We start from the raw sequence: 22,856 nt of genomic DNA on the forward strand, positions 1-22,856 counted from the left end.
TCCCTCCCCTCCCCTCCCCTCCCCTCCCCTCCCCCTCCCCTCCCTCCCTCCCTCCCCTCCCCTCCTTCCCAACTCCTTCTCCTCCCCTCCCCTCCTCGTTCCCTCACCCCTCGTCCTTCCCATTCCCCTCCCACATTGCCCTTCCTCTCTCGTTCCCGCCCGTCCCTCCGCCTTTCCATGCTCCCTCCCATCCTGCTCTTCCCTTGACATTTTCCTCTCCAACTCACTTGTATTCAGGGAGATTTTGTCTTCGCAATCCACAAGAGGAGATTTTCTTCCTCCTGCATCAAGACTCGCCGACTTTTTTCCCTCAGCATCCCAGCACGCAACATGGAGGACGTCGTGCTTGCCGTGGGTAAGGTGACGGGCAAGCGACAGGACAAGTTTGCAGGATCCATCCCAAAGCTGCTGCCGGTCGAGCTCGGCTCCGACAAGAGCTCGAGGAGCAAGGGGAAGGAGGAAGCTGGCGGGAAGGAGAACCCGTTCCATGCCCTTGAGGAGGAAGAGGAGAAGGCAGGAGACGGCGGTGAGCTGACTGATGGAGATATTCTCGTGCCCTGAAAGACTTTTTCTCCTCAACTAGGTGCGGGCAAGGAGGAGGAGGAGGAGGAGGAGGAGGAGGAGGACAGGTGCTTCAACAAGGAGTTTGCCATCCAGGGATGTGTGGCGCATGTCGAGTGCAAGGCAGGAGGAGGCGCGAGGGAGAGAGAGGACATTTTTATGACTGCCCTTCAGGTGCTGGACATCTCCGACGCTGATGACAAGCATCATCTTGTCAAAGCCTCCATCCTGAGGTCTTCTCCTCTCCCCCTCCCTCCTTTTTCCATGCTGCCTGCTACCTGCCTGCCTGCTTCCTCGTTCCTCGTTCCTCCTGCCTCCTCTCTCTCCTTCACTGCTTATGCTTGCTCCACCTCTAATTCTGCGAGCAGAGCTTGGGTTCATCCTCAATACTGGAACGAGAAACATTTCACTCCCACAGGTCCTGCCTTGCACAACTCTGCTGCTTCAGCTCCTCCTCCTCCTCCTCCTCCTCCTCCTCCTCCTCCTCCCTCCCTCCCTCCCTCCCTGTCCTTCCCCTGCTCATCCTGCTCCCCTTCCTGACGCTGTTGCCTCCCTTGCTGCCTTTTCTTCTTTCCTCGCGCTGAGCTTCACTGCAGACGACAAGCTCCCCCCCCTCCTCTCCTTCCTCGGAGCATCGAGATTCGCCAGCGTCAGATGAAGTCTCAGACTTGTTTTTGCGATGCTGATAAAGGAGAGATACTAGACTCGAGCACGCGATCGAGATGAGGAGCTGAGTGACTGAGGGCGTCTCAGGGGGGAGGAGGAGGGAGGAGGAGGAGGAGGAGGATGGCCTGGAGCAGAGGAAGAGACGTGGCGAGGAGTAGATCTCGCGGTCGGACGAGGAGTCACATCCTGTGAGGTTTGTGAGGACAAAAATGAAAAAGGAGGAGGGAGCGAGCCAGCAAGGGAGGGAGGAAGCGAGCGAGCGAGGGAAAGGAGGAGGAGCGAGCGAGCAAGTGGAGGAGGAGGAGCGAGCCAGCAAGGGAGGGAGGAAGCGAGCGAGCGAGGGAGAGGAGGAGGAGCGAGCCAGCAAGGGAGGGAGGAAGCGAGCGAGGGAGAGGAGGAGGAGGAAGGAGCATGGGCAAGTTCACCCTGTGAGAAGGAGAAGTCTCTTCTCCGAAGTAGAGAGGAAGAACTCCCAGTCCTTCGTAGCTCTTGGTGGCGGCGGCAGGACGAGAGGAGGAGAAGCGAGGAGTGGCAGGCTGAACTGAAGGGGGTGGGGTAGCAGAGGAGGCACGACCCCTCCCATAAGGGGTTCGGAGGGGGGTAGACCTTAGACTTACTTCCTCGTCCTTCTTGTCTCTCGCTGCTAGGTCTGGAAGTGAGTCCAGCCTGTTGCGTGTACTCAGCGACGTCTCCCCCTCTCCCTCCCCCTCTCCCTCCCCCTCCCCCTCTCCCTCTCCCTCTCCCTCTCCGTCGCCTCACCCTCGTCCTCTACTCTCCCTTCCCCCCGCTCCTTCTGCTCCGACTCCTTCTCCTCTTCCTGATGCAACTCCTGGTCTGCGCTGCCAAAGTTCCTCCTCCATCCTTGTCTGCTCTACCTGATCGTCATGCCGTCGGGCACTGACGAGGGCGCGGGCACAGGAGACTGCTGCTCGAGCTGCAGCTGAACGCTGTCTGTCATCAGGCCAGGACGAGGGACCTTCTGCTCTGGCACAGCTGCTGCCCCGAAACTGACGGTGGAGTAGACGGTCAGCACGGGGCAGGGGAGGGAGGAGGGAGCGAAGAGAGAGGCTCGGGGAACGAGGGAAGGAAGTAGCATGACGGTAGGAGGGAAGAGTTGGGAAGTCGCTTAGAGGGAGGGGGGGAGGAGAACGGGACCTTTCATAGTTGTATCCCCCAGCTGCTAACGAGCTCTTCATCCTGCTCAGCTCTCGCCGGCGGGCTGGCAGCTGTTCGGCATGGACGGGGGAGTAGCCGTACCTTCCCCTCAGCTGGGAGAAGAGCTGAGGATCGTCACCCCTGACCAGCTGCTGGAGTCGGAGAGAGTCCTGCTGCATCCTGTTGACCTCGTAGAGGGAGCGGAAGCCCTTGGGGATGGAAAACTTGGCACGAGCTCCGTCCCATTCCTCCTTGGCTGTCTGAGCATCTCCAACGGCCTGCAGGTTGAGCAGCTCGTCGTCTTGCACCCAGTCCATGCTGGCAGGGATGAACCAGAAGATAGCGGAGAGGAGGAGGAAGCTGACGACGTCGGAGAGCAGGTCGCGGAGGATGTGGAGGACGACGGAGTTCGTGTAGAAGAGGATGCAAGAGAGAGCAACGTGGAGGAAGGAGAGGAAGAGAGGGAGGAGGACGAGACGAACGTCCTGGTGTTTCGTCAGCAAGAGCGAAGAGGCGGCAAGGCGAGAGAGGGAGATTGGAGGACAGAGGAGGAGAGAAGCTGAAGATATTTACACTAGGATGGTGATGCAGGAAGAGAAAGGGGAGGAAGGAGGGTGCTGTAGAGACAACAAGGCGAGGAGGAGATTTCAACCTGAAAAGTTTTGTAGAACCTGACGGAAAGAATAGCCGAGAACGGCAGCTGAGGGAGATAAACAGCAAGACGAAAGCTCTCCCCGTTGGCATAGAAGATCGGGACTGAGAGGACGAGGAGGAAGAGGAAGAAGTCCGTCAAGTAGACCTTCAGGCCGATCGCCATCAGGAAGAGGGAGAGAGCGCGGAGGGAGTAGTAGAGCCCGTTGAGGGGATGGTTGGCGAGGACAAACTGCCAGCGCAGGACAAACTTGAGGAAGAGCATCTCGAAGAAGGAGGAGAGGGAGAGGCACAAGAGGGAGAGCTGGAAGAGCTTCGGGGAGAACATGAGTTGCTTGTAGCTTCCTTCCCTCTCACGGCAGATCCAGATTGTGAGGACGGCGAGGATGGCAACGAGGAGGTCGACGAGCAGGAGAGGAACAGTCCAGTTGTGCTCGGGCTCAAGGATGCGAGCAACTCGCCCTGTGGGGTCGATAGAAGTGCTGGATCTTGATCCGAACGTGGCAGTTGCCAGGTCCCCCACACACATGAAGAACATGATCATGACCTGCAGGGCGGCAAGGAGAGGATACAGCATCTTCGTCTTTCTGACCTCCTTTCTCATGGCCGTCCTCCACCTTCCAAGGCCCTCCAGCCATGCACGGGCGGTCTGACGGCGAGAGGAGGCGAGCGGAGGAGGTTTGAGAGCTGCTGCTGCTGTAGACGAGGATGCATCGAGCGAGTTGGTGACGTGGCCCTGCTCTGCTGCCTTTCTCCTCTCCTCCTCATACTTCTCCCTTGCCGCTCTGAGCTCCTTCCTCGCTTTCTCGTCATGCACCCGAGCACAGAACTCATCCTCCGCATCCCACACGCCATGCCTCACAATGAGCCTCATCGCCTCCTCGTGCTGCTCCGCTGCAAGCAGAACGCCGATCGCCTTCCTCACCCTCCCCAGCTCCACAAGTCGTCCGCACAGCTCCCTGACTACCTCCTCCCTCCTCTCAGGCACAAACTTCACAGCGATCATGGCGCCGCCTTCCCAAAGTCTCTCCAGATACTCCGCGTCCTGCACAACGAAGCAGATCATTGAGGCAGCAAGGAAGAGGAAGAGGAAGAGGAAGAGGAAGAGGAAGAGGAAGAGGAAGAGGACAAGGACAAGGACGAGGAAGAGGAGGGCGAAGGCGACGGAGGAGGAGGCTGTGGAAGAAGGGGCAGAGGAGGAGGAGACGGCCGAAAGGGGGGTGGAGGAGGGGAAGGAGCTCAGGGTAGCAAAATCACCCTATCAGGGGTAGAGTAAGTCGAGAGACAGACGTCGATGGTCCTCATGTGCTCTTCAAGCTCATTCAATTCCTTCTTAGCTGCAAGCAATCAAATCGTCATGGTGGCTCAGCAGCAGGAGGAGGAGCCAGGGAAGTAGAAAGAGAGGGGAGGCAACCATCCGGAGCAAGGTAGAGGTAGAAGCACCATGAGATAAAAAGCGAAGCTGAGAAGCGAAGGACAAGAGCAGCAGCAGCAGCAGCAGCAGCAGCAGCAGCAGCAGCAGCAGCAGCAGCAGCAGCAGCAGCAGCAGCAGCAGCAGCAGCAGCAGCAGCAGCAGCAGCAGCAGCATGAGTTGGGGACATTACAGTCTTCACCATTAGATTCCCCCTTGACTTCAATGATTTCGCATTCCTCGAGGGCAATGCTCGGCTCCTCAGCCTGCATCTCCTCCCTCCTCTCCTCTACCTCTCCTCGCTCTCGACCTTCCTCCGTCACAGCTCTCCCCGCCTCCGCTCCATCCCCCTCCTCCTCCTTCGTCAGAAGATCTTGTAGCTTGCTCTGCCAACAGTCAACAAACCTTGAAATCCACCTCTCCTCTCCTCGTCCTCTTCCTCACCCTGTTCGATCTCTTCAGCGCGGGATCGAACCCAAGGACCGGCAAGGTCTCCTGGCGGAACACGGGCTCCGACACCATCATCTGCTGCGCTTTCACTTCGTCCTGCCACTCGCAAGGTCAAAGGGCTGGCAGCAGTCAGATGTCAAAGTTACCCGGAGCGACTCCTCCAGCTGCCTCCTAGCTGTCGACGGGCGGACTGACACTCTGCTCTCCTTCAGCTCGGAGGTCAACATGGTGGGAAGGGAGGGAAAGGATAGTACCTGCCCGTTGCTCGCCGCTCTTGACAAGTATGACGATGACGTTTGCTCAGTCACAGGTGAGGTATGAGCAGCTGTCAAACGGTCAAGACGTAGAAAAGTTGGACAGAAGTCTGCTGACGTTCAGATGCGACTTCTGTATATACATCAACCCCGTCGTTGCTGGCTTGCTCGGCCTTCAAGTGAGGAGAAACAGGAACATCGGGATCAGTCTCTTCTTCCTCTCTCTTCACCATGAGGCCTCTCAGCATCTCTACCAACAACGCTGAGTTCTCGTTCGACTCCAAACTCAAAATCTCCTCATTCACGCTCCTCAGCCGCTCGTTCTCGCTCCTGTGCTTTGCCACCCATTCTTTCGCACTGACTTTCCCCAGTCGCTTCGTCTCCTTGCCTGCCAACTTTGAAGCCTCCTCCCACTGACCAAGGACCCCCAGGATTTGACAGGCAGCGAGATGAAAATTCCCACGGGTGAACGTGTTGACAGCTTTCTGATAGTTTCCTGACTCAACGAAGGTACTTGACTGCATCACAAAAACTTTGAGGAGCATCTTTGGAACGGATCTCATGGAGATTTCGATACCCACAGCCCAGGATTTCCTCGAGATAGCAAAGAGAACGGCATCTTCCGGCCCGACGAAAGTTTCAACCATCCTCACGGCCTTGTCTGCGTCCATCTCGTTGCTGGCAACCTTGAGAACAAACTGCTTCACCATCTCCTCCCTCTCCTGCTTATCTTGCAAGTGTTGTTGCATCAGCCGGATAGCCTCGTGCAGGTTCCCTTGCTTGATCCACATATCCCTTGCCCTCAACCATCCGTCATCGACCGAGAGGTACAGTCTCTCTGCCTTCTCAAACTCCTTCGCCTTCTCTGCATTGAGAGCCAAGTCCAGCGTCTCCCCTAGGGCTGCTGCTTCTTGCTTACTTGAAGTCTTGGAATGTCGACTGACGACTTGTGCCGACTCATGTCGATTGCTTGTGCCCCCATCGTCGTTCCTCACCGACTGAGCTGATTCCGAAGTATCTTCATGAGCCGTTGGACTGCCTGACTGATGGGAACGTCGTTCCTGTTTATCATCAGTGTCGGTCCCCACTTGCCTTGTCTGAACGGACTCCCACCACTTCCCCTTCATAAATCAAGTTTAGGTTCTGAAGCTTGCAAGAGACAAAACAAGCAAGTGCACCTTTGAAACTTTCTGCACCTCTTCCTCCTTCTGCCCAGCCATGACCTCACTTCCTGCTATCTCCTGCTGAACGGACTCATGCTTGTCTTCCTGTTTATGATTGCACATGTCACAGATCATGATCATCACTCTCAGATTACATGATATAACACCTCTTCTTGCAACTTCACCGCAGTTTCCTGTGAACAATTTTTGAAGTCAACATCTGACTGCCGACCCATCCCTCTTCAGTTGCATGACTTCACCATGGTGCGGCTCGCGGCTGCCCTTACGAGATTTGCAAGATCCATCTCTTCCTTCCGTTCTTTCATCTACAGCCATCACTTCACGTGCCAAACTCAAACGGAAGTATTTCAAACCTGCTTCTGAAAAGCTAGCCTTCGCCTTTGGCTGGAATCTGGCTCGGCCAAGAGCTGTTTCTCTGCCTCCTCTGCTTCCTCTCTCGTTCGCACGTACTCCTTCGGGGCAGAGGAAGTTGAAACCTTCGCTGCTGCTTGCTCGTGAACCCCGCGGTCTTCACTTGCCCTGTTTCAACATGAATGGAGGAGCAGAGAGCGGACTGATTCAACCCTGGTACCGAAGAACCAAGAGCCGGCATCGGGGCTCCTCCCTCGCTGACCTGCTATGAGGGATCTTGTGACCTCGCTACTGAGACTTCCAGCAAGTCATCAGACCTCGGGCTTCGACCACCTCGTCTCATTGGTGGCCTTGTTGTGCCAGTATGGTTTCCCGGTCGATCGCGATATGTACACCTGATGCGCCTCGTCGATCTTAAGCTGAACGTGCAGGGCCTTACCTTCCATCCTGGAGGGAGCTGCTCTTGCCGCAGCTGCGCAAGAAGCTTGTTGTCTTCTTCCTGCGACCGAACGCTCTGTGCTGCATACCCTGTCGCTGTGACGCTCGCTGCAGAACTGATAGACCGGGAGGTAGACGGAGCAGGAGAAGGCGGTACGACAGACCGGGAGGTAGACGGAGCAGGAGAAGGCGGTACGACAGACCGGAAGGTGGAGGTAGAAGGAGCAGGAGAAGGGGGTACGACAGACCGGGAGGTAGACGGAGCAGGAGAAGGCGGTACAACAGACCGAGAGGTAGACGGAGCAGGAGAAGGGGGTACGACAGACCGGGAGGTAGACGGAGCAGGAGAAGGCGGTACGACAGACCGGGAGGTAGACAGAGCGCTGGCACGGCTACTTCTTCCTCTACCTCGTCCTCGTCCTGCCGCATCCCCAGGGGGAGGCGGGGGATGAGCTGGTGGATGCGGCACTACTGGGCGGGACGCCATGGGAGCTTACGCACATCAACAAGCATTACAAACTATGAAAGTTTGACAGGTAGGGGTTGGCCCAACTCCCCTAATTAAGGACGGGCCAGCCCCTCACAGGTACGGAGGGTGTGGGGGTGGGGTGGGGTGGGGTGATAGTACCCTCCATTTTCCAAACATAAAAGGGATGTGGAGGGTAGGGTAATTGAGGAGGAGGGGTGAGAGGAAAGGTGCTAATAGAGGGTGGAAGTTTGTGCAGACATGCAAGAGCCGCTTCGGGTGACGTTGCCGGGGGCGATGGATGCGAGAAGATGAGAAGGGAGGAGAGGGATACGAGATGAGAATGCTCTGATGTAACATGTTCGATCTTGTTCGATCTTGAGGATGCTCTGATGTAACATGTTCGATCTTGTTCGATCTTGAGGATGCCCTGATGTAACATGTTCAATCTCTCAGAACATGCTCTTTCATGATACCCCGGTCCAGCTCACCATACTGTGTCACATTGAAGTCCATTCGAATAGAATTGCAAATCCAATGAGAAGATTAGAATCACTTGCTCCATGTGTTCTCATAGCCCTTTCCCGGATTCACAGTCATTTGATAATATCATGGAGGAAGCATGATACGGTCACTAAAGCCCTTCTTTGCAGTTTGTTTTCAGCACGATTATATTTCGCAGGGGAAGCAATGAACAGAGAAATTAAGCTGGTTCTGTTGTTGTTGTTGTTTTCCACCATTCATCTTACCTGTTTCTGAAGGTATTTGTCGACGTGTATCGGTGGGCAAGGTATTGCATCCCCTTCAACTGTCATGTCTTGACCGTGGTCGGGTAGATCGAACAATTACGAGCCGACGGAACCTGAGGTTCATATGCTACGTGATGCAACTTCAAGTATCCGGACGTTTGCCATGGCTGGCATATTTGGCTCCGGCGCTCTTGCTTTTGCAGCTATCCAGAGGAATCTGCCAAAAATTGCGAGGGTGAGTGCGACGTTGCTGAGTTGGTGCAAGAAACTCAACCGATCTTTGCCTCCGAGTGAGCTGATTGAAGTGCAGTGGCAAAAGGCAACCTGGATAGTATCCGTTGGTGCCCTGGGGGGTTATGCTGGAATTCACTTTGCAGGGCCGAGTAAGTCCATATCTTATCTAGGACAAGAAAAGGAGATCCTAAGATATCGAACCAGACTGTCTCAAGAAACTCGTACTGCTGCCAGATTCGAAGCTGGCAGACGAAGCTCGTCGCATGTAATGGGAACTCATCCTCAAGGGGGCTTTTGTGCTGACTGCTTGGATTAGTGTGTTGGAAAGGAGGTCGTCGATCCCGAATGCGGAGAGTTTGATAAGGAACTTCCCGATCCGCAAGTTCGAGGAGGATATCGGTCTCTTGTGCATCTTTTGGACTCTGTGTAGTTTCTAACAGAGCATTTTTCAGAGGAGCCCAGGAAGTTTTCGTCGTTTGCGCCTGACGGATCATTGGCTGAAGGTAAACCTAGCACCGCTGATGAGGATTCCAAGCCGGCAGAAACGTCGAAGGCACATAACAGGTTATCATGCAAATGGTATCGTTGACGATTCCTAATTACTTGTGCAACCAGGATGCATGCAAGGCATTCCGAGAGACAAAACCGATGGACTGAAGATTTTCATCGCAATCCACATCCTCGCCATGGCCAAACTAAACCCGATGCCTCCAATGCGACACCAGAGCAACAACAGAAATTTCGTCCGGATCAGTTCGACCCGTACCAGGGAGTAACCCAGGAGGCGAAGGAGTCAGCATGGTTCGACCAGGATGGGAGCAAAACCTCTCAGAAGACAAACCAATACGGAGATCCAGTCTGAGCAAGCTGACACAAAAAAAAGAAACGAGCGGAAGCTTGCTATGTCAGTACATAGCTGTGGATAAACAAATCTCTTGCTCCAGCCAGCTTCAAAAAAGCTGTAAAACTAGCACGCGATTCTCTTAAGCGGCCTTCCCTCCCCCTTGCGACGAGTGCCTCCCATGATTCCCCGGGGTAGTCATGGTGCTGCTACTCAACTAGACTACACTCTTGTATGATCCGGCGGAGGTGCTGTAAGCTTTTTCGCGCTCGTGTCTTGCGATCCTCCTTTATCATCTATCGTCCGACTCCCCGCCTCCCTCCTCCTCCCAGCGAAGGCGCTGGAGGCCCTGGATGTAGGCGATGGCAGCGTGGAGGCGGGCGAGCTGGAGGGGCTTGGAAGAAGACTCATCAGGCGAGACTGAGCTCTTCTGATCAATCGTCATCGGACGTTAAAATTCACCAGCTGATCTCCGCATTTTCAGCTCCAGCAATTCCTAAATGTCGCCTGCTGTATGTGCTTCCCAGTTTGAAGGGTTCAATGTCGAATGTAAGCTTCATCCATGTTGGCAATAGGAACACTAGGACCAATCTAAATGTCCACTTGCTTTTCGAAGAGATGCAAAAGTAACAAGTATGTAGGCACAAACTGTACATCTAGCACTCGACAGAAAGTGACCTGCTATTTGTGTTCAGACCGTTTTTCAGATGCTCCGCATCTCATAAAGCTTCTGGTTGGTCTACGGCTTTGAGTTGATCCCCATCCACTAGTATCGCGGTTGGTTGTTCCCCATCTAGGTATACAGGTTCTAGCGATCGGAGTCGACTGCATCATCCACTGGCGCCCCTGCTGTCTCGAGTCCGACCAAAAAGTCCACCTGCTTGCCCAGCTCTTGAGCCACGCTGTCTCGAAAAACTCTCGTATGCATCATAACACTTTGTGCAACAACCGATTAAGACAAACAAGAACTTGAGGCCGATCAGAATCCAAACAACTATCATCATTCCATGCATGGTAGACAACGACGGTGACTGAAGAAAGAGGGGAAGCACTTGAACTGAAACAACAGCTTCAGAATTTTTTTAGTATGAGTTGTACTACCTACAAATCTCATTCTAAAAGGGTACCGTGTATACTTGTAAATACAGCTTGACAGCTTGCTGAATCCGGTCTAGGATTCGAAGGTGGGGCCTGTTGGCTCCTTCAGGCTGCTGCCTTGGTGCTGGGTCGACACCGACGGGAAGCTGCTACCTTGCTGGGTTCGCAATCAGGCGAGGGGGAGGAGGAGGCAGGGAGGCAGATGGTGCATGAGAAAGGAGGATCACGAGACACGAGCGTGAGAGTGGATCACGCGAGACCAGGTCGTGAGACGCAACCATGAAGCCGAGGGTAGTGCGGAGGCGGCTGTGGCCGTTGACTTGCACGTGTAAAGGACGATCTCAGGCCTCTTAGCGAGTACACGCGCACAGGTGTCAAACACACAAAGCGCTCTAAGAGCTACTTGCACTCTTCACGGCAACCCTCAGGCAGTCTGCTCTCTCCTTGCGACGAGTGCCTCCCACGACCCCCCAGGGTAGTCACGGTGCCGCTGCTCAGACAGCCCTTACTTCAAAGCCTTGAGGGTCGCAGCGGTTCTGGACTTGTACGTCGGTTGCTATGAGCAGAGAAGGACTAAAAAGGACGGAGATCATTATGTCAAGGTCGGCCGGCCGAGGACTACTGTTGAGATCCTACTAATAAACATCTCCAGCATCGTCAGCAGCTTTTAAATCTTTGATAACCTTCAATCCTCGAAATTCCCTCAATCATCATCATAATGGGTGTAAGGCATCAACCTTTGTTTTCCTCTTCTCCTCCCCTCACTGCCTCTGCCTCTGCCTCTGCCTCTGCCTCTGCCTCTGCCTCTGCCTCACGTTCAACATTCCTCGTCTTCTGCCTCTCTCTCACTCCTTCCCGCTCCTTCTCCTTGTCTGCATACAGCATCATGCCAACTAGAAGCACAGCCAGCCACCCTCACCTGCCGCTCTTCCTCCCATGACATTCTCCTGCGTCGGCCTGGATCTCCTCCTCTTCTGCAGCATTTGCTGTAAAGGACATCAGTGGCTAGTCTGCCTGCTCCTCTCCTATCACCTCATAATGCGGGATCTCCTTCAGAATGTACTCAAAGTCCCTGCTCAAGCTCACTGTCAGGGAATCGTGAGTCGGAGGGCAAACCAGAGCACCAGTGCTTTCCCCTGTGCCCCGAACGGAGAGCCTTCTCGTATCCCTTGTCTATGGGGCACGAGCGACTGGCTTTGAAGGCCTGGGCGACAAAAGCCATGGGAACAACCTCAACGGAAAGTGAGCAAGAAACAGAGATGCGGAAAGAGGAGGTAGGTAAGAAGACAGAGATGCTGAAAGGAGCGGAGGATAGAAAGGTTGATTGAAAGGGATGCCATTTTGAGAAGAGAGACGAAGGGGCATCGGAGGTCTACCAAGGTTGGCCGGGCGCTTCTTTTGCGTAGGAGGTACCAAGTCTCGTTGTTTATCCTATAGTGCATGTAGCTGAAGAAAAACGTCAGCAGAACACCAGCACAGTCCCCGTCACCTCACCCGAACATGTCGACGAAATTGACGTCCTCTGCCTTAACTGTACAATATTCACAACATCCAGGGGAGCCACCCCCCTCCCCTGCTGCAGCAACTGCATCTTGCTCCTGGCTCCCCTGCAGGGCCTCTCCCTCCTTCTCCATAACGCGGTCCATCACTGCGTCCACGAGGGAAGAGAGGATCGCTGAGATCGCCTGCTGGTCGTCCGTCCCACCCTCCTCCCTTTCTGTCAAGCAGACACTGCATGAGCCGGATGGCTGCTGGACTCCTGCTGCATGAGCGGTGGCCTCCGAAGAGAAAGGCTGGAGGCGGAGGGAAGTCAACGAGCACGAAGAATAGAACACAAACAACGTCATCGAGGACAGGATTGATGTGAGACAAGTGAGATCGAGGAGGAGGGAGCGCGAGGACATGATATCAGCAGCACAGACCTCCGAGTTTTCTCTCTTGTGGTCTTTGCAACCTTTCTTGGACGGGTAGAGCCTGTCGAGAGAAGCCTGGAAGGACTCATGCGAGTTGAAGTGATAGTAAGTGATGAAGGATCCCCTGAGAGCAAACGAGTGTCAACAACAAGGGGAGTTGATGAGTTTCGTTATCAGAAAGGCGAAAGATAGGCGAGAGATGTTGTAAAAGCATAACAAGGATGTCAGCATCTGAGCACCATTACCGAATAGCATGAGCGGTTCTAGAGTGGCATAAGATCGGATACCATGCAACTGCAAACCTGCAAGTGAGTCAGGTAGTGGAACATACATGTTTCCTCCTCTCACCATGAGCGTTCGAGCACAAGATCGTCGTTGCTGATTTCCATCAGGATGTGCGATAGCAGCTCCTCTTCCCTCTCGCCCTCCTGCACCGATAGGGTCAGCAACGAGTCAGAACCGTGGAGCTTGCAGACGGAGACATCACCGTCTTCAAAGAAGGCAGCTCCAGCATCCCATCATACAAGGGAGGTCGTTCTCCAGGGCTTCTCTCCTCGTAGAACTACGGCCCCTCTGTCAGCTCCCGCGTGAAACGCGCATGCTCCCGCCCTCACCTCGAAGACTGCTTCGCTCTGCGTGTCGCCAGATGAGGCTGCAGAACGTGGCCGGTAAGCTTTCGTGTCTTCACCATCATACATCAGCCTACCGCCGTCACCTCCTTTCCTCGTCTGCCTTCCGTCTTTGCCTGCTCTCTTCTCCTGCTCGTCCCGCAACTCGCCTGGCGAACCTTCTGCCATTGAAAAGTGAGTCTCGACATGCCGCCTGACCTCGCAGGCCTACTTTGAACATGTCGGTCAGTGAGCGGCTGGCCGCTGTCCTGCTCCCCCTTGGAACTCTGCGTTGTGGGCCCGCTCACAGCAGAAGCATATGAGTACTTGGGACAAGACGATCCCTGTCCTCGATCGCGAGGCCGCCCGCCAGAGTTTGAGCCGTCCCCCCCTCCCTCCATCCCAGCATCCTCATACGGGTTGATGCCTCCTTGTGTCGCCATCTGGGCAGACACTCGACTAGCCCATGAGAGCGAAGCAGCTTCCTCCCTCCTCTGCTGAGCCTCCAGCGCCTGATGACCAACATCATGCGCGATCGCGGAACAGTTCCACTCTCACCAGCTTAGCAGCTTTGATCTCCTCCTCTCGTCTTTGCTTGATCTCAGCGAGCTCGACACATAGGGGATAACTCGGTGAGTCCTTGCGAACAAACAACTGCACGTAGGCGAAAAGAGTCAACAGGAGCAAAGGTGCTGGCAAGTTAAGAACAAAGGAGAAAAGAAAACACTGGAGTTAAACAAAGAAGACAGACAGCACCGACCTTGATCGCAGACAGGTGAGGCACGTAGAATGCTGGCGTGATCTCTGCAGCAACATGGTGCGTCTTCCCATACAGCAATCATTCTTGCGCAGACGACGGACAAAAACCAACCTGAGTGGTCGAACTTTTCAGGAGGATGGGAACTTCAACCCCGTAAGGCTTGTCGAACCATTCCCACAGCTGCCTCAGACTAGCACAAGGACTCAACAACAAGAATCCACAGGTTTCCTCCTCGTTGCAGACCTGAAACTTCCCTTGGGCACCTTTGGGACAACCGCCTGAAGGAAGAAATAGATGTTCTCTTCTGCAGCACCCGACTGTTTAGGATGCAATCGGCACAATCATGACAGCAGAACACCTGATGTTGGTTTCCCGTCTTTGTTGATGTATTTCTGATTTGATCGAGCATTACATCAACACCAAAAGATGAAACACCCCACCTTCCGCGATGCATTCAAACCAGAGGTTGTGGTGTCGACCGAGGTCGTGTGCGAGGTTTCAGAAATATCGTCAGGCCTGATATCTCCCGACCCCCTCACTCCCTGCGATCTCGTGTACTCTGCATTCTGGATCTGGATGAACTGGTTCAAAGACGTTGACCCGGTCGTCTTGGTGACAGCTTCCGTCTCTTCCTGCGACACCTGCTCTGCTGTACCTCTCTCTCCCTCGAATGATCGGATCTCCTTGTTCTCTGCGAGGAAGAGCTCCTCGTGCGGATCCGACTGGATCATCCGACCCCTCCAGCGCTCTCAAGCGGCCCAGCAGTCACGGAGCTCCGGGTCCCATCTACAAGCACCGTCAGGAGGGAGTATTTGTGTGATCCACGGAGCCCCAGCCATTCTTGCGCATATCGGTATCATCATGCACACACTACCTCGAATCTATCAGATTCATTCTACCTCCCTCCCTGGTCTTCTCACATACCGCTACAAACTGCATGAGTTAGCGCTCCAAAAGACTCACATTCTCCCGACTCCCTTCCAGCCAAGGAAGCCGCGTCAATCCCCGCAACTCTCACTCTTCCCTGCAGCAATCTCCCACTTTCTTCTCTTAGTCACTCAGTTTCTCCTCGCTGTCCCTTCATCTGTCCCACTTTCTTCTCTTAGTCACTCAGTTTCTCCTCGCTGTCCCTTCATCTGTCCCACTTTCTTCTCTTAGTCACTCAGTTTCTCCTCGCTGTCTCTTCATCTGTCCCACTTTCTTCTCTTAGTCACTCAGTTTCTCCTCGCTGTCTCTTCATCTGTCCTACTTTCTTCTCTTAGTCACTCAGTTTCTCCTCGCTGTCTCTTCATCTTCTCCATCGCCTGCATGCCTGGTCGCTCTCAAGGCGAGCCGATCCTTGTGCAATTTTTGCCCTGTCAGCTGCGCGGCTCTCCTTCTGCTCCTCTCGCCTTCTCCACCTCCCTGCTTCTCTGCCTCCTCCTCCTCCCTCACCGCATTCAGCTGTCCTGCTCTACTTCCATCCTCCCATCCTCCTGCTCTCCTGCCCAAGTGCTCGTCACCTCGCCTCCCCTTCGCCCTGCTCGGCAGAATCAGCCATAAAGAGCTTTGCAACCACCCCCTTCTTGGTACTGAAAAGGGGGGGTGAGGGTTACTGACATATTTGTCCCAGTGGGATAAAGAAGGGTGGTGAAAGGGGAAACGGGGGGTACATAATGGAAAGATCGCTTTTCCTGGGGGTAGGGTCAACAAAAGCTGTGAGAGAGAAATGACCCAAAATAGGGGAGAAAAGAGGAAGACAGCAAATTCTTTATAAATACATTACAGAGGTAAGTTTTGCTGCCTTTATTTGTGATATAGAAGTGGAAAGGTGAGTAAACAATTTTAGTCTAGTCCGGGAGTACCGGTGGGTAAAAATGAATAGACCGGTCCAAGAATTATTTGACCCTACGAGGGTAGGGGTAAATGGTATAGATTACCACGGGTGGTATGCTCGTTCTAGGGTTGAAGGTGGGTGGGGCAGTCTTAAATTAGGTGGGGTGGAGTGAAGGGGGGGAGGGGGGGTAGGACTCGTGCGAGCCCGCGCGGGGAGGGAGAGCGGCGCTATGTACAACGGAGTCGGTCTGTCGACGGTGCGCGGGTCGGCCACCAATGGCTACGTGCAGCGAAACTTGGCGCATGTTCAAGGGAAGACAAGGGTGGACTACCAGAAGGAGCTGGAGAAGGGGATGGCGAAGCCGTCCCTGGCCAGCAAGGAGCCAAGTTGGGAGATTCTTGAGCATCAGAGGAAGCGGCAGACGGAAGTGAAGATCATGGAGTTCAGGATCGCGCTAGAGGACAAGGGCGTGAGTGAGGACGTCATTGAAGAGAGAGTCGCTGAGGTCAGACGCAAGCTCGAATCTGAGGTGAGTGGGATGAGATTTCTGCTGCTGTGGCCAGTTGTGCCCGTTTGCAGGGATTTGACACCGCGCCATGCAGAGCATGCATGCGAACTTGGACACTGGCGCGAAGAAGTTGACAGACTCGCATGCGCTAGCTCAAGCAAAAGCGAGGGAGGCGCAGCGATTCGCGTCAGCTTTTGGGATCCGAAGGGACCACACAGAAGGAGAGGCGTTTGACAGGGAGCTGCAGGAGCAGAAGAAAGCTGAGCGACAAGCTGCGCGCGAGAAACGGTAAGTCACTTCTCGACGTGTGCAGACTAGCCTGCAGCCTGATCTCCTTGGATTGTTCAGTGACAGGGAGAGGGAGGAGGATGAGAAGAGAAGGGAGAAAGCAAAGAAAGCCGCAGAGAAGAGGAGGAAACGGCAAGAGGAAGAAGATCGCGCAAGGTAACCAAGCATGTCGCTTATGAGACCTGATCCCGAGGCCAGGCCGGAGGGCAGAGATCGAGAGAAGGACAGGAGCCGTGAGAGGAGAGACTCGAACCCCGATAGGAAGCGATACAGGTCGAGGTCGAGGTCGCCTCGTGAACGGTAAGGATGCTTTCTCCTTGGCCGCTGTGCGTTGATCCTCCTCCCCTCAGCTCCCCGTATCGCCGACGATCTCGCAGCCCTCCGCGCCGCAGGTCGAGATCTCCTCCTCGAGGTTGTAGCTTGCTTCTTTCCATGTTGTAGAGAGGGTGATCTGTGTGCAGAGCGACGCGAGCCAGACCGAGAGGAGAGGAGGGACAGGAGAGGTGAAAGAGATGATCAGAGGAGAAGGCGCTCTCGCTCCAGGTGATAGAATACGAAACTTATAGATCGTAGTCGTGAGCTCGAACGCTGCAGGAGCGCGTCGTCGTCGTCGTCGTCATCATCATCATCATCATCGAGCTCTTCCTCGGTAAATCTTGTCCCTGACCCTCCAACGCTGCTGCCCTGCATGTAGAGAAATCTTGATCATTGACACTTTGCCGCAGTCGTCAGCTTCAAACTAGAGTGCGACTGTGACTCCTGCATGCCCTGTTCGCCCCGTCGTGATAGGCGAGATGCTATCTACGAAGGGGGGGCGAGAAAGGAAAATGCGCGATTTTTGGCAAGGAAAATGAAATCTCGAGGCTCACTGTGACGAAGAAATCGATTCTGTCTTGTGCTTGCCTGTAGTGTACATGAGTTTAAGATTAAACAACTCGAGATGGTTCGCTACTGGACACTACACCAGGGTTTCTGCGCAGGTTCGCTCTCCTGATGCATGCGTTAGGAGGACAAGTTACACACTGGGACAGAGAAAAAGGTCTGTCTCCGTCCCACCTGCAGTCTCCTGACTTCTTCTACCAGTGCCGGCAGTGTCTCGGTCGCTCTCCCCTGCTTTCATGTCAACCGCTCTGACGACCAGGGGGGGACGTACTTGCAGGAACACGTCCGCGCTCTCCTTGCCTGAATCGTCCAAGTTGCAAACTATGAGCTGGGCAACGTCTGTCTCAGTAGATGCAGGTTAAGATCAAGTTTCTGACTACCTTGCCGAATCTCGTGTGAATCATTCCTGGAACTAGATTCGCCGGGGCAACCTCCACCTTGCGTCAGCGCTCCACCAAGCAGCACCGAACACTTCCGGACAACACAGGAAACAAGATGAGAGCGAGAGCGAGAGGTACAGGGAGGGGGAGGGGGAGGGGCAGAGATAGAGGCAGAACAAGAGGAAGAGGTAGAGAAAGGGCATCTACTTTCAACTACCTGCAAGGAAGTTCCCACGACGATGCACACGGAGGAGGCAAGAACCGCCTGCGTTGCTCTGCTCCAAAACATCACAACCTGTGGAGGAAACTGCAAAGATTTGATAAGTTTGACAGTACTTGAACATAGCCCCGGCCGGCAGAGCTTCACCGAAGAACGTAACGTCAGCCTAGGACGAGGTCAGAGCGCGACCTCTAGACAGGACGAGGCCCTACCTTGAGGACACCGCCGCAGTTCTTGCAGACGGGAACGAAGTCGTCTTCACTGATCGGTCGAAACTTCTTGTCGTCGGGTTGTGCGATCCATTGCGATATCACTTCAGATTGCTCATACTGTCACCCGTCGGGACTTTCAGAAAAAGAGATAGAGAAAAAAGAACAACAAGGGAGCAAGCAGGTACGAGAAGAGCGATCAATTAGCAGGGTGGAGGGGAACGAGGAGATGAAATGAGATCATGAGCAAGACAACGAAAGCGCAAAGTGCATCAGTCAAACCTGCGTCAAACAGGACATGCATGTCGAGGTCTGGTCAGTACCATGAAGCTCGATGACCTTGTTACTTCCAGCTGCCTGCGCACTTCAAAGCTCATGGAAGTACTGGAGGCAACCTTGTTTCACCTTGTGCAGCCCGTCTATGTTCTGCGTGATCACTGTAACTTTCTTCCCCATGTTCTGTAGCTCCGCCAGCGCCTGCAAACCTTCCTTTCAGCACCAGCGCGAGTGAGATGCTGGGACAGGCCACACCATGTGCGCAGCGTTAGGCTGTGCCTTTATCAATTTCCCCTCCTTCAACGCTTCCTCCTTCGTCCCTCCGTTCTGCACATGAATATCGAGCACAAGCTCCCTCGCCATCCGCCAGAACAGCTCCTGCCACGTACCAACTGTGAGTGATCCTGCTGTAAACAATCCTCCCAGCTACTCTCCCATCCCCGCTCACGCACAGGGTTGCTCTTGAAGACATCGTAGTTGCAGTACGTGAAGGGATCATACTTGCTCCACAGGCCTCCTGCTCTAGTGTGAAGGAGGAAGGAAAGGCGGACACGAGACACGTGTCACGAGGAGAGCCCACGGCATTGTACAAGGGTCGAGAATGTCAGGACAAAGATAAAGAGGAGGAGGATGGAAGCAGCGACTGATACAAGGAGCAGGGTAGAAGAGGCAGGAGCAGGGGAAGGAGAAGGAGAGGAAGGATCAGGAGATGCAGGAGCAGGGGGAGGAGAGGGAGAGGAAGGAGCAGGAACAGGAGCAGGAGCAGGAGAGGCAGGAGCACGAAGGGAAGAGGAAGGGGAAGGAGGAGGAGAGGCAGGAGCAGGAGCAGGAGGAAGGGGAGGGGGGGGGAGGGACCTGGAGAGCGAAAGTCTGGTATGCCTGACTCTACGCTGATCCCTGCTCCGGTGAAGACGCTTACCCGCGTCGCGCCATGGACAAGACCAGCTGCCCTTGCTAGCGCCATGCCGACAACAGAGCAAACTCCGGTCTACCAACATACGTGGTCTATCTCCGAAGTGTCGCTCGACGAAGACTCAACCAAACTTGACTGTCACAAAGCTCCTCGTCCTCGTTCTCCTCCTCGTCCTCGTCCTCGTCCTCTTCTCTCCTCGTCCTCGTCCTCGTCCTCTTCTCTCCTCGTCCTCGTCCTCGTCCTCTTCTCTCCTCGTCCTCGTCCTCGTCCTCGTCCTCGTCTGCTCCTGCTCTCCTTCCTCCTCAATCTGCATTCTATTCCCTCTGCCTGTTTCCCTCGGTTGTTTTAATTATCAATATCGGGCCTGTTTTCTTTTCAAGCGACGATAAGGTCATAAGAATCTTCAAGTTATTCTGTGAATCACTAAATTACATTCCTAACATCAAGCACTTTCACCATTCCAACTCCCGCTCCTCCTCCCATCGTCCTACTCCTCCTCCTCCTCCTCTCCCTCCTCCTTCCCTCAAACCAGCAGGTCAAGAATCTCCCGCAGAGATCGCAGAACCTCAGCGGCTGAAGGACGTCGCTCATACTCCTGCTCCCAGCACGCCGACATGAGCTGGGCATACTCCTCGTTCCTCCTCGCCGGAGGGTCCACGATCTCGGGAACATCGAGTCTAGAGCCGGAGATCACAGCGTTGGCGATTTCACGAACCTGAGAGAGAAAGAAAGTTAGGGGCGGACGAGGAAGGATACGCGAGAGAGCAGATGATGATGATGATGATGATGAGGAGGAGGAGGAGGAGGAGGAGGAGGTGGAGGAGGAGGAGGAGGAGGAGAGGAGATGGGGAGAAGGAAGGAGGGGGAGGGGGGCGGGGGAGCATACATTCTTCTTATGATAGGGAGTCTTCTGCGTCCAGAGCTCCCACAGGACAACCCCCATGGCAAAGACGTCTGTCGCCTCATGGCGGAAGCCGCGCGTCATGAGCTCAGGAGCCATCCAATGCACCGTTCCCGGCTGGAAAGAGGACTTCGCCTCCTCCTCCTTCGCCTCCTCCTCCTTCTCGCGCGCGAGGCCGAAGTCTCCGAGCTTCAGCCGCATGGCCTCCGACACCAGAAGGTTGGGCGACTTGATGTCGAGGTGGAGGACAGCAGGGCGCAGCGAGTGGAGGAAGGAGACGGCGTCGCTCAGGTCGATACCCATCTGTATGCGCGTCCGCCATGGGATGGCAGAGCGCCGGAGCACCTTGTGCAGGTTCCCGCCCGCCACGAGCTCCATCACGAGCGCGAAGTGTCCTGGCTCGATGCAGACGCCAAGGAGGGAGCAGACGCAGGGGTGCAAGCTCCTCCTCATCAGCCTTGCCTCCTCGCAGAACTGACTGAACTCCGCGCTCGTCAGGTTCTGATTCGTCAGCTTCTTCACCGCCACTTCCTCCTCCTCCTCCTCCGCTGCCTCCGTCCTCCTCCTTCTCATCTTCCCCCGATTCACCACAGCGAAGTTCCCGCGGTCCAGCTGCCCTTGCAGCACGATGTCCTGCTTGCTGATCTTCCAGCCTTCCTTGTCCCTTCCCAGCGCATTCATCATCATCTCCTCCGCTACGGACGCGATCTCATGTGGAGCAGAGACAGGAGGGAGCGGTTTCAGCAGGCTCCTCTTCTTGGCCGGAGTCGCTTTCCCTGCTTGCGCACCTGCCGGGTGCTCCTGCTCCTGCTGTACCTCCTGCTCGACTCGCTTCTCTCCCTCGTCCTCGACTAGCAGGGATCTGTTGAAGTTCTCCTCCTTCAATTCTCTCTCATCCTCCTCCTCTGATCCTCCTCCTCCTCCTCCTCCTCCTCTGTCGAATTCCTCCAGCATTACTGTGCGGCTATTGAGCTCCTCCCCACTGGCGTCTCTCTCCCGCAAGCCAGTCCCGCTCCTCCTAACTTGCCTCCCTCGCTCTATGGCCTGGATCCTCGTCGCTGCACGCTCCTTCACGTACTGCTCCTCCACCTCCCTTGCCCTCTCTTCCTCCGCTAGCAGCTGAATTGTTCCCCCCTCTTCCAGGGCATCCCTATCGGACCCCCGATCTCCTCGTCCTCAACCTCCCTCGTTCTCTCAAGGTCTTCCTGGTCCTGGTTCCCTTCCTCCCCTTCTCCTCTGTCCTCCTCCTCTTGTTTCAGAGCCCCAGTCCTCTCCTCCGCCTCAGCTGACCGCTTCCTCCTTCCTGCCAGCCTCTTCCTCGTCTGCATTCCCCGCACCCCCGCCTGGATCTTCACGGCCGATTTCTCCTCCGCGTATATCACTGCCTCCTCGTACTCCAGCTTCGATCTCATGGTCAACTGCAGCCCGGTCGGCGACTCCTCCTCCTCCTTTCGCTCCTGCTCCCGTCTCTTCTCCATCTCGAGCAACTCTCTCTTTGCCGCCTCTTGCCGCTCCTCCTGCTCCAGTTGCCGCTTCCTCTCCTCCTCCTCCCTCCTCGCCGCCGCCTTCCTTGCCTCCTCCTCCTTCCTCCTCTCCTGCTCCAAGCGCTCTTTCTTTGCAGCCTTCTCTCGCTCCTCCTGCTCCAGATGTCGCTTCCTCTCCTCCTCTCTCCTCTCCTCCTCTCTCCTCTCCTCCTCTCTCCTCTCCTCCTCCCTCCTCTCCTCCTCCGTCCTCTTCTCTTCCTCCATTGCCTTCCTCTCCTCCTCCTTCTTCCTCCTCTCCTGCTCCAAGAGCTCTTTCTTTGCAGCCTCCCTTTCCCGTTCCAGTTCTTCCCTCCTTGCCGCCGCCTCCCTTTTCTCTCTCTCCAGCTCCTGTCGCCTCAACATCTCTCTCTCTCTCTCCTCTCGCTCAGACTGCAGCTTTCTTGCCGCCTCCTCTTTTCTCTTCTCCTGCTCAATCTTCTCCTTCCTTGCCGCGGCTTCCTTCTCCTTCTCCTCTCGCATCAGGAGCTCTTTCCTCTCCTTCTCCTCGGCCTCCTGTGACTTCCGTTTCTGCTGTTCCTTCCTTGCCTTTCTCTCCTCCTGCTGTAGCTGCAGCTTCCTCGCCTCCTCCTCCTTCTCCCGCTGCACCCTCTCCTCCTCCTCCTTCTCCTTCTCCAGCTGCAGCCTGAACTTGACTGCTTCTGTCCTCCGCGCGTGAGCCTGTAGCTTCACGCAGGCGAGCTCGTGACGCTCATCGTAGTCGAGGAGCACCAGAGCTCGTTGAACCTGCGGAGAAGGTAAGAGGCTCCACCTAAAAGTCTCCTCCTTCCTCTCACTATCTACTCCCCTCTCCCTCCCTCCCTCCCTCCCTCCCTCCTCCCTCCGTTCTGCCTAGCTGCTCCTCCTCCTCTCCCTCCTCCCTTTTCTCCCTCTCCCCTCTTTTCTCTCTCTCCTCTCTGTCCTCTTACATCGAACACGTTGATCTTCTGGGCGACGTGCAGATCAACGACGTCCATGATGTACTTGACAACTGGGGCAGCTGAGGAAATAAAAATCGTAAGAGGAGTCAAAACCCAGACGTAGATTTGAACTTAGGAAGACGTGATTTCATCGTGTTAGTGGAAAACAATGACAAACTCCGACAAAAGTCAATAGAAAAACGAACACGTCAAATTCAATCTTGCATCGACAA

General features: G+C 55.0%; 6 protein-coding genes across 6 annotated transcripts in view; 3 read left to right on the top strand and 3 right to left on the bottom strand.

Moving 5' to 3' along the window:
- Positions 1–561, top strand: part of GUITHDRAFT_112351 (hypothetical protein) — a gene marked incomplete at both ends in the record, with an annotated part of 1,371 nt that extends 810 nt beyond the window's left edge. The window contains one exon of the mRNA XM_005828567.1: positions 238–561. Coding sequence (XP_005828624.1) covers positions 238–561 — 324 coding nt within the window. The remainder of the gene's footprint in view (positions 1–237) is intronic.
- Positions 562–1,648: 1,087 nt separating this feature from the next.
- GUITHDRAFT_141892 (hypothetical protein) lies at positions 1,649–7,608 on the bottom strand (the record flags this gene model as incomplete). Its single annotated transcript, XM_005828568.1, is given in 18 exon segments — positions 1,649–1,768; positions 1,845–1,893; positions 2,103–2,234; positions 2,383–2,867; positions 3,035–3,580; positions 3,626–4,078; positions 4,291–4,370; positions 4,647–4,830; positions 4,850–4,990; positions 5,041–5,100; positions 5,149–5,219; positions 5,267–6,209; positions 6,327–6,416; positions 6,686–6,851; positions 6,946–6,971; positions 7,001–7,078; positions 7,123–7,229; positions 7,530–7,608. 18 exon segments carry the CDS (start codon positions 7,606–7,608, stop codon positions 1,649–1,651), a joined length of 3,810 nt encoding a protein of 1,269 aa, XP_005828625.1.
- An 891-nt stretch (positions 7,609–8,499) lies between these two features.
- GUITHDRAFT_164346 (hypothetical protein) lies at positions 8,500–9,512 on the top strand (the record flags this gene model as incomplete). The annotated part of the gene is made up of 6 exons (XM_005828569.1): positions 8,500–8,571; positions 8,647–8,719; positions 8,775–8,835; positions 8,887–8,969; positions 9,023–9,134; positions 9,186–9,512. The coding sequence occupies 6 exons, from the start codon at positions 8,500–8,502 to the stop codon at positions 9,430–9,432; spliced, it is 648 nt and encodes a 215-aa protein (XP_005828626.1). The 3' UTR covers positions 9,433–9,512.
- Positions 9,513–11,514: 2,002 nt separating this feature from the next.
- On the bottom strand, positions 11,515–14,521 carry GUITHDRAFT_112354 (hypothetical protein; the record flags this gene model as incomplete). Its single annotated transcript, XM_005828570.1, has 15 exons — positions 11,515–11,581; positions 11,634–11,713; positions 11,886–11,955; positions 12,004–12,546; positions 12,668–12,724; positions 12,771–12,850; positions 12,910–12,984; positions 13,037–13,212; positions 13,263–13,542; positions 13,589–13,722; positions 13,787–13,853; positions 13,902–13,980; positions 14,034–14,094; positions 14,149–14,182; positions 14,231–14,521. 15 exons carry the CDS (start codon positions 14,519–14,521, stop codon positions 11,515–11,517), a joined length of 2,094 nt encoding a protein of 697 aa, XP_005828627.1.
- A 1,299-nt stretch (positions 14,522–15,820) lies between these two features.
- GUITHDRAFT_88366 (hypothetical protein) lies at positions 15,821–19,252 on the top strand (the record flags this gene model as incomplete). The annotated part of the gene is made up of 3 exons (XM_005828571.1): positions 15,821–16,135; positions 16,209–16,402; positions 19,066–19,252. Exons 1-3 carry the CDS (start codon positions 15,836–15,838, stop codon positions 19,250–19,252), a joined length of 681 nt encoding a protein of 226 aa, XP_005828628.1. The 5' UTR covers positions 15,821–15,835.
- A 577-nt stretch (positions 19,253–19,829) lies between these two features.
- GUITHDRAFT_95962 (hypothetical protein) lies at positions 19,830–20,798 on the bottom strand (the record flags this gene model as incomplete). Its single annotated transcript, XM_005828572.1, has 2 exons — positions 20,169–20,798; positions 19,830–19,997 (listed from the first exon to the last, which is right to left on the bottom strand). Coding segments are annotated over exons 1-2 (756 nt in total), but the record flags the coding sequence as incomplete, so codon positions are not given.
- Positions 20,799–22,856: the final 2,058 nt, after the last annotated feature.

This window comes from Guillardia theta (genome assembly GCF_000315625.1).
Source record: "Guillardia theta CCMP2712 unplaced genomic scaffold GUITHscaffold_58, whole genome shotgun sequence".
NCBI classification, from domain to species: Eukaryota; class Cryptophyceae; order Pyrenomonadales; family Geminigeraceae; genus Guillardia; species Guillardia theta.